The sequence below is a fragment of the Sminthopsis crassicaudata genome, chromosome 2 (genome assembly GCF_048593235.1).
Source record: "Sminthopsis crassicaudata isolate SCR6 chromosome 2, ASM4859323v1, whole genome shotgun sequence".
NCBI classification, from domain to species: Eukaryota; Metazoa; Chordata; class Mammalia; order Dasyuromorphia; family Dasyuridae; genus Sminthopsis; species Sminthopsis crassicaudata.
Window position 1 is genome coordinate 433,084,205 of NC_133618.1, and position 9,643 is coordinate 433,093,847.

A 9,643-nucleotide genomic window follows, 5' to 3' on the forward strand; every position below is an offset into this window, starting at 1 on the left:
CCATTATTCCATTATTTTTGTGAATTTGCCCAGAATCACACAGCTAGTAAATGTCTGAGCTAGGATTTGAACTCAGGTCTTCTTGACCTCAAGCCCAACATGCTATCTACTGTATCACCTGAGTGCCTCTAACAATCATAGCTAACATTTATATAGTGTTTACTATGTACCAAACATTATGCTAAGTATTTGAAACAAAGAGACTTTCCCAAATCCACCAGCTAGTAAATCTCTGAGATCAGTTTTGAAGTCAAGAAGATGAATCTTCCTGATACTCTTATCTACTGCACTGTCTACATGCTCATAAAGTGAGAATAGAGAGTACTCATTAATAATAATAACTTACATTTATACTGATATATATTTATATTATTTATATAAAGCACATTGAAGCTTTGCAAATCATGTTTACAAATATCTCATTTGCTCTTCAACAACTCTGTATGTGGTGATATCTCCATTTGAGAGATAAGATTTGTAAGAAGCTAAATTACTTTCTTAATGTCAATCAGCTAATATCTGAGGCAGAATTCAAACTCAGGTCTTCCCAATTTCAGCTCCAGTGTTCTCTCCATTATATCATCTAGGCATTGCTAATAGCCTGAGTAAAGGTTTAAAGATACAATGCACATCCAGAGAAGGGAGAGTAGTATGCTAGACCATACTTGTTAGAGTGTGTGGAGGTGAATGGTATGAGATAATGCTAGAGAAGGATACTAGTTCAAGGTTATAGAGAATTTCAAATGTCAGCAAAAGAGTTAGAACATGTTCCTTAAACCATTTTTTTTTTCAAATTGTTCATTATGGTTTGGGTGAAAAGTCTTTGAAATGCAAGTTATGCAAGGGATCCCTGATCAATTTAATTTTTTTATCTGTAATTTAACTTTTTCTAGCTCTGGACAGTTTCCTAAGTCTCCATGATTCCGGTTGTAGAAAAGCCCAGTCCTTTCCTATTTCGATTGAAGTTAAGGCCATGCTTACACTTACAACTGGAAACAGGAAAGGCAGAAGCAGGGCTCTTTGGTGAGTATTGGAAGAAATTACAAATGCATGAGTATCAAGAAAAGAGTAGAGATAATAACTTCTCATCAAGTGTCTTCACCTCTTTGGGCTTCAGTTTACTCATCTGTAAAAGGAAGAATCTAAACTACACGTTATCTAAGTCCTTTCCAATTCTAACATTCTTTGACTGAAGCATTTAATAGATTGTCATATGAAAAGAGAATGTATTTTTCTGTTTGGCCTGATTTATCCCTTACTCAAAAACCTTTGCAAGCAAAGATGATCCTACTCCCTCACCCTCCAAAGAATGTAGGATGTGAGTCATAGGGCCAAGTATAGGAAATGACTGCATTGAATCAACCACACTCTCCCCAGGTCTACCTTGCAATAAAGCCTAATGAAGAAGGGGTCCCAGTTCCTTTCACTAAGTTGACCATATAGATCATACTGATCTATGTGGAACCTCCCCATTGCCCTATGCTCAATAGTACTCTATCACACCCAAAGTTGCTCAGCCTTAGGGTGATTTCAAGAAACTATTTTGTCAGTAAGCAGAGCTTGTCTGATCTTGGATTTGTTCTTAAAAAGAAATTGAAACACACTTTCCATTTTAAAAAATCTTTAAGGTTTTAAACAAAGTATTTTGTCACCAACATTCTCCAATCACCATCCCCATTTTATATATCCAGAATATATAATTCAGAACCACAAAGTCACAGATTTCTAGAGTTGAAACAGACCATGGGGTTCATCAGATCTTACTCACCACTGAGCAGGAATCCCCTCTCCAGTGTCCCAGGCCTCTCCTAGAAGACCTCCAACTTTAAGGAGAAAGCTATAAGCCTCCCACTTCTTCAAAAGGCTAATGAGTTTTCTATTGGACAGCTCTGATTGATAGGAAGGGACTATAGCTGATCAAGTCCAGCCTTATTTTATAGAGGAGGATACTAAGACCCAAAGAGTTTTAGTAAGTTATCCATTGTCACAAAAGTAACAAGTGGCAGAATCCAGATTTAAAGTTTGGCTCCAGATAAACTTTTGACTCTAGATTCAACATTCTTTCCAATATACCCAAGATAAGGTCTTTAACTGTGTAAATAAAAGGCCTGACCTTCAATCAGAATTGTCCAGATGTCTTTCATGAGATCGTAGGAAGCCCATTATATGATGTTCAGTAATATCAAGGCTCTTAAAAAAAATTGTGTCTCCCCTGCCTACTAGAATCTCAACCTACTGTTCCACTCACCATTTTCTATTGTTCCTGAGATGCTCTGAATTAAGCTCATTTTCCAAGCCCAGGATCACTCACAGCTCATTAAGGATCCTCCTGATTGCTAAGCAGAGAATAAAAAGTACTGTCACATAGAATTAGGTGCCCATTTTAGTAAGAACAATCACAATCTGAAACTGGTTCAGAGGAAGAAAAGTAGAATGTGAGAGGGGCATAGACCTTTCTAGAGATGATTTGGTCAAAGAAACTGAAAGTGTTTTCCCTGGAAAAAAGAAAAGAGGAAAGAAAAAAAATCACTTTCTTAATATATTTGAAGAGCTGTCCAGTGGAAGAGAAGACTTATATTTGTCCTATTTGGTCCCAGTGGACAGAATTAGGAATATTGGTAGAGGTAACCTTGGGATGGATGAGGGTGGGGGTAGAAAATGATGACACCCTGACAAACAGGAATTGGACATTCCTGAGATGTTCATTGCCACACTGATCACTGTGCTTATTATCCCTCCTTCAGGAAGCCTTTTCTGGCCTATACTTCCAACTCTAGAATCATCCTCACCTGCTGGAAAAATGTGTGGGACTTGAAGATCCTCAGGAAGCAAGTGGAGAAATCTGAGGGAGGATTTTCTGATATACTGAGAACATCACCAACCCAGATCACTCAGGACATCACTTCACAGACCACTGAGGACGTCACTCACCAAGCTATGTTGGAAACCATCCCCTGACAATGAGGGCAGCATTCCCAAAATCAGCCAGGTTGCTAAGGACACCATCCCTGGTCCATAAGGCCATCTCGCTACTCTCAATTCACTGAGTACATTATTTTCCTCTGCGTTGTTGACTTTTGTTTCCTATGATCTGATCAGGAAATATTCAAGACAACTCCGTATGTCAGTCTAGAAGAAAAATAATTCAGGAGTTTTCAAACTATGAGATCAAAGAATATGAATTTAAATTCCTGGATGTCAGAAAACTGTTTATGAGTCTCCTCTTACTGAGAAATAAGTCTCCAAACATAAGTATGTGCACACTTATGCACATGTGACTCCTGGCTGAGACAGAGAAAAAACTCACTCATTAAAAACCTTGTCAATCATTTGGGAAATTATGACCCAGAGAGAAGGAAGCAAAAAAAAGAAGAGAAAATGTTCCTTTAATCTTCATTCAGCCAGGATTAGAGCATCAGAGGCACCTGTAGGTCCCTGAAATACCTTCTCTTATCCTGCCCACTGAAATCTATGGCCCACCTCACCTTAAATCCAACCACAACTTAAAGCAAGGAATTCACACCTTCTTTTATCTCATTCAGGCTGAGGAGATCCCACCTTATAATAGTCCAACCAAGAAGGGGTCTCTAAGGAGCTTTTGATCCTAAAAGACACACACACACACACACACACACACACACACACACACACACACTGAGAATTGTGAATTCAGAGATGTTCAATAGACTGAGCACAGTCTCAGGGAGAAAGTGGGTAATGTAAGGAGACTGACAAGATAAGAGGATCAAAAGGAGTATGAGAAAAGGATATGAAGTGAGGGATGTGAGGGGAAAGAAGGGAAATAAGTATGTGATGTGTACTGTGTGCCAGGAACAATGCTAAACACTCTACCTTTGGATAAATGAAGTAGCAGGCTTAGAAGTGGAGAAGGAAAATGTGAGAGGGAAGATTGGGAGGAGATGTACCAGTGCAGGAATGAGGAGCATCTGAGATATAAGACAAGGGAGATTAGGGATGGGGAAATAAAACAGAGTAAAAGTTGTGAATATGAAAGTGATATGAAGGCAAGGGGATGCAGAAGGAAAGGAAATAAGGAGAATATAAAATGAAACATGAAGAAAATAGATAATAAATGGTAGATTGAGGAACTGAGAGTCTAGAAAGTGGATTGAAAACATGGAGCTAAGAGCCTAACCACTACCCAAGCCTCCTTTATATTCTTATAGATCCTCCTTAAAACCCTGCAGAATTTTTAACTTCTGTAAAGGAAAAATTCTCTTCCTCTCCAAGTAACACACATACACACTCACACCACCACCACCACTACCACAACAGTCTTTCACATGTGCTGAATTTTATAAGAAAATTTTTCGAAGATAAAGGGGAAGGACAAGGGAGGCTCTGATGGAAAGTGTTTTTATAAGGAGAAGTCCCACAGGAAATGTGGATTCAGTTTCCAAACACTGTTGAAAACTGAAGACTAAGCAAGCTGTGCATCAAATGGGCCATGTGCTCAAAAATTCTCCTTTGTTTCCTCTCTCCTGGTCCCTTCAACTTTCCTCACTCACCTAATTGACAGAATTAATGAAACTTCTGAGAAAAGGCACTTTTTTTTAAAAAATGGAAAACTTGCCTGATGAGAACAGAAAAATCTGCAAATATGGCAGGCCAAGGGCAATCAAGAAAACAGATCAGCTTTGAGAAGAGCACTGAACTAGGACGTGAAATTCCCAGGCTCCAACCAGGACACTGAAGCTAACTTGATCCATGATTTATAGCCTCTCTTCCTGGAACCCCATCTCCCACATTTGTAAAAGGCAGGAAGAGATGGAGAGAGGTGTTGACTTAGATATTCTAATGTCTCTTCCCTTCTCCAGGTCTCAGTTTCCTCTTCTTTAAAATTAAGGAGGCTGGACTCCATTAAGAACCTTCTCAGCACTAACATTCCATGGAAAAAAACAGAAATGCAGAAAGTCTTCCCAGCCAGAGAGCCTTGAGACCACCTCCAGGAAACCTGACACTAATGACCTTCCCTCTGACAACCTCACAGAGTACTTGGTTTGCACTTCTCTGATGCATGTATTCTTGTGTATTATACCTATGTGTATCGGTATCTTATCTCCTAAGAGTTCTTTGAGAACTTTAAACTTTAAATCTTCTCAAGCAACAAACACAAGACTCTGCACACAGTAGGTGCTTGATAAATATTTGTTGAATTAATATTATTGAAATCTATCAAGGGTCAGTATTACTTAGGTCTATTTGAGCTTAAGGAGATAAAAAAAATTCCTTTTTTTTCATCTATTACTAAAAGAGGCACAAATTATGTTTTAAAGATGGCAAGCTTTTAAAAAAAATTGAGGAATTAGTGAATGAATGCCCAGAGGTAGATAAAATATGGGCTTTGGATGTCAGAGCAGTCTGCAAACCAGATAGACACCATTAGAAAACTGAAGAGCAGCAAAGCTAAAGACAAAAGTGAAAGTTTGACCAAGTATGAGAAATGAGGCCAATGATTAAAAGGAGCTTAAAGTGAGAGAGAAGGTGACAACATGAGCTTGTGTTTGTGCTTTGAAATCGTGTTTCTTGTTGTGTCTCAATGTTTAGCCCACCTTGTATCATGAGTAATTAACTAACTTATGTTGTTATTTTAATAAAGAGTTTATTTTTATAGAAAACAGCAAGCAGGGCATGAAAATATGTATTCTGAATTTTTTCAAGTTGTTTATGCCTAGAGAATCACAGAATCTTTGAAGTAAAAGATATCTTTGAGGCTATCCAGTCCAGTTCTTATATTGATACTGAATTCAGTCTACATTACCATTAAGTGTTCATACAGACTTTACTTGAGTACTTCAAGTGACATGAAGCTCATTCTATCAATTGCTAATTAGTTCTGATTATTGTAAGATCCTTCCTTGTATCAAGTTGAAATCTGCATCCCAGGAACTCTTCCTACTTCTATTTTCTTACCAACCTGAACTGATCTTTCTACAAAGCAGCCCTTCAGACATTTGAACACCATTGTCACATCCTCTTTAAAGTCTTCTCTTTTCCAGAATAAACACTCTTACTTCATCCAACTGATCCTCACTTGATTTGGTTCCCAGTCCACTCAGTACCCAGGTTATCTATCAGTGAATATGTCCCAATTTGTCAACATCCTTCCTAAAATGTTGTACCCTAACCTGGAAACATTACTCCTTTTGCTATCAGTAAGGGCAAAGGACAGTAGGTATCTAATATCCTTTCCTCTGAGTGCTAGGCTTCTGTTATTGCAGCTTAAGATGGCACTATCCATAAATAGAGATACCTCCATAGCCATCGGAAAACTGGAAGATAAGGCATTAGTTATTCCTGTTACCTCCCTGGAAATTGTCCCAAACCAGATTAGTGCCTAACTAAAACAGGAATGGTGCAAACTCCAAGCCTTACTCAGAAACAAACTGGCTAAGTCTTTGACCTTGAGGTTATCCTGCCCATTAAAACAGTAACCTTCACACCCATCCATGTCCTTTCAAAATGTAGTTGGGGGAGGGATTCAGGTAAGGGTGGATTGTAGAGTCCTGCCCGTTTATTCCTTACCACATGACTGAGAGAGAAAGCAAAAGGAAGAGAACTTCTACTATTAATGCAGAATTCTACAAGGATGAGGAAGTGAGACTGAGTGAGCAGAAAAATTCCCACAAGTCCCCAACATCATCTCCCCCCAACAATACAAACACCCATGGACACAAAGAATGCCAAGGAAGTGATTCTGCTTGGACTGGGGCATGGAACTGACAACACGGCACACCCATACCACCCCATACCCAGGCAAAGTTTGCTGCTCTCCTTTCTAAATTCTAAATTTGAGCTTAAAGCTCTATGACTTTGAATTTTCACTTCCCTTCTCTGCTGGGGTGTAAAATGTTCTCTAGGGTCCCTTCCAGCTCTGGCAGATTCTAAGACTAGATGTTTCTCACTGGCCCCTTGCTCAAAGAAAAGCTTTCCCTCATTAAAATAGCGGTCTCCCTCCACCAAACACACTCACAGAGACAGAGATCCCTTCATACAGAGAAGGGTCAACCCTACCCAAACAATCTCACTTCCTGCAAATAGTCTCCCCCAGTGGAGATCTGAGTTTCAAAATCAAGGTCTCCTTTTTGTAGCCCCTCCCAACAGCTCCTTCTGGCTCTTGGTAAAGGTGGGGGGGGGGGAGGGGGGGGAAAGAACTAGGTCCTAATTTTACATGAAGTCACACAAAAGCATTACAACCAAACCACTGAAGGGTCTTAGAATAATGTTCCTCATATAGGCCCTACAGGCCTACTTAGCTCCAGGGCAGATTTTTTCATCAAGACAAGTGGTGCAATAAAAAAGGCACAAAATTGTATATTCAGGTAAACTGGATTACAACACATAGTTAATTGGGAAAATCTCTTCCTTTCTCTAAATCTTAGATTACTCATCAATAATATGGGAATAATGACTTGCAACACATAGCTTAGAAGATGGCTCAAATAAGTTAATATACTTAGTCAAGGACACTCCTTCAGTCTTTTTTTTTTTTTTCCTTTTTACTTTAATATAACATGCCAGGAAAAAAAAAAAAACTAACAGGATTTGTTAACATTTATTTTCTGAAAGCATTTTTAGATAAGATTTAAGAAATGTGTTTAAGAATAATTACAACAAATCTATTTTCTTATGTTTAATTTGGACCTAAATTTTGTAGTTATTTGTATTTCTGCAATATTTTATGTATTCTAGGTCTGGCAAGAAGTTCCTTTCTTTTAGGATTTATTTTCCCTTTTTATAAAATGAGATAGACTCTTGATTCTGGGATACCACTAATAAGCATATATTCCAAAGTTACCCAAGACAGAAAAAGAGGTCTAAAATTAAAAATAAAAAATAAAAAATAAAAAATAAAAAATAAAAGTTATAGGAGGAAAAAAGGAAACTAAGTATTCACAAACTGTCAAATAGCTGAACAAAATTGGTATATGTGACTATAATGGTGTGTTATTGGACCATAAGAAATTACATATATGAAGAATTCAGAAAAACTTGGGAAGACTAAATGAGCTCATACAGAACAAAATGAACAGAACCAGAAAAACAATGTATATGTTGACCACGATAATAGTAAATAGTCTAAAAGACTTCAGAACTCTAATTAATACCATATCCTAACCATGATTTCAGAAAAACAATGGTGAAGTATGTCCCCTGCTTCTTGGCAGAAAGGTGATAAAGATATAGAAAGAGGCATACAATTTTAGATATAATTAAATTATTGATTTGTTTTGCCTACCTGTACTTATTTGTTATAAGGGAAAATTTTATTGGCAGGGGGGAAGGGAGAATGAATCAGTCATTGGGAAGTAACAACAATGTAAGAAAAAAAGATCAATAAAGCATTTTAAAATAATAATAGTTAGCATTACTTAGAGCTTTAAGATTTGAAAGTGTTTCACATGTTTGCTCATTTGATCCTCACAACTTTTCTATCTAGTTACTCAAAATAAAATGAGTGGGGGAGGGGGTCAAATAAATGATCCCTTGAGTCCATTCTAGTACTAAAATCCAGAGTTGAAAAGATAGAGTGATCCATTGGGATAGCAATAGTTCCATCAAAGTCAGTCATCACCTTTGCAATTTCTCAATGCCTTGGAAAGACCCAAGAGAATTAATGGTATTAGCCTCTCAGGCCTCTGTGTCCTTATCCCATTCTGTCCTGACCTCTATGTAACATTCACTTTTAGATAAACCCTTACCTGGGTTTAACTTCCCTGACCCCACCTTTGAGAAAGAAGCACAGGTATTCCCTACTACCACCATGGAAAGCAAGTTTAAAATCATAGTATTTAGAAGTAGAAGGAACTTTTCAAAACAACTAATCCAATTTCCTCATTTTACTGAAGCTGAAACACATCAAAGATCTTGCAAAGGCCTCATATAAGCCTTTAGGTTGGAGGCCCTTCCAATATTAAGCTTAACAGTACAAGTACCAGAGCCTCCTACACAGAATTGGTTTCATATATCTTCTGAATAAGTCTCATCCTTGGGATAAACCTAAAGTTGGGATTACATGTTAGTTCAGCCCAATCTGCAGGAAACCAGACCTCTAGCCTGAAATCCCAGTCATTACCATCCCCAAATCTTCGGTGTTTAAAGAGGAAATACTTGAATCCACCATCCATCATCACAAAAGTTTGGCTGATAGGGACTCTAACCAAATGATATCACTCTAGTCTGATTGTTAAATTTTCAATCTGAATATTTACATCTTAGAAATCAGCAAACACTTCAAATCAGGGCTGGATTTCTTGTTTTGTCATTGTCTATATTTAAGAAAGTGATAGAGAAAATGCTAATGTTACAAACTAAACTTAAAAATGTGTCCTATGCAAAATTTTCTTTTCTAGAAAGCTTGTTGTTAAACATTTGCCAATCCACCTCTCTTATCCCCATCTAGACCTTTATTAATTCTCCTTACAAAAGGATCTAGGAGAAGAATTGAACATATTTCTAACTGCTCATCCACACCTCTAAGTCCTTCTTCTACCACCATTAGCCAACAATCTCTAAAACATTGAGGTTCCCACCACTAGTCCATAACCTCTTCGAATCTTTGTTTCTACTATCTGCAGTCTTTTTTTCTACTGGACATCAACATAGATCTTCTGTCTCCCTT

The 9,643-nt window shown here is 37.8% G+C and overlaps 1 protein-coding gene across 6 annotated transcripts in view; it reads left to right on the forward strand.

Annotated features, from left to right (window-relative positions):
* HRH2 (histamine receptor H2) overlaps window positions 1-6,039 on the forward strand; it is a 53,073-nt gene extending 47,034 nt beyond the window's left edge. For 2 of the 6 annotated variants that reach the window (XR_012486701.1, XR_012486702.1), the window contains exons 3-4: window positions 894-1,023; window positions 2,745-6,039. Coding sequence is in view for 1 of the 6 variants with exons in the window: in XM_074292163.1 (XP_074148264.1) it covers window positions 2,745-2,958 (214 nt within the window). In the remaining 5 variants the exon portion in view is untranslated. Of the gene's footprint in view, window positions 1-893; window positions 1,024-2,744 lie in introns of those variants that run through there. The other 4 variants (XM_074292160.1, XM_074292161.1, XR_012486705.1 and 1 more) reach the window with 3 other exon arrangements.
* Window positions 6,040-9,643: the final 3,604 nt, after the last annotated feature.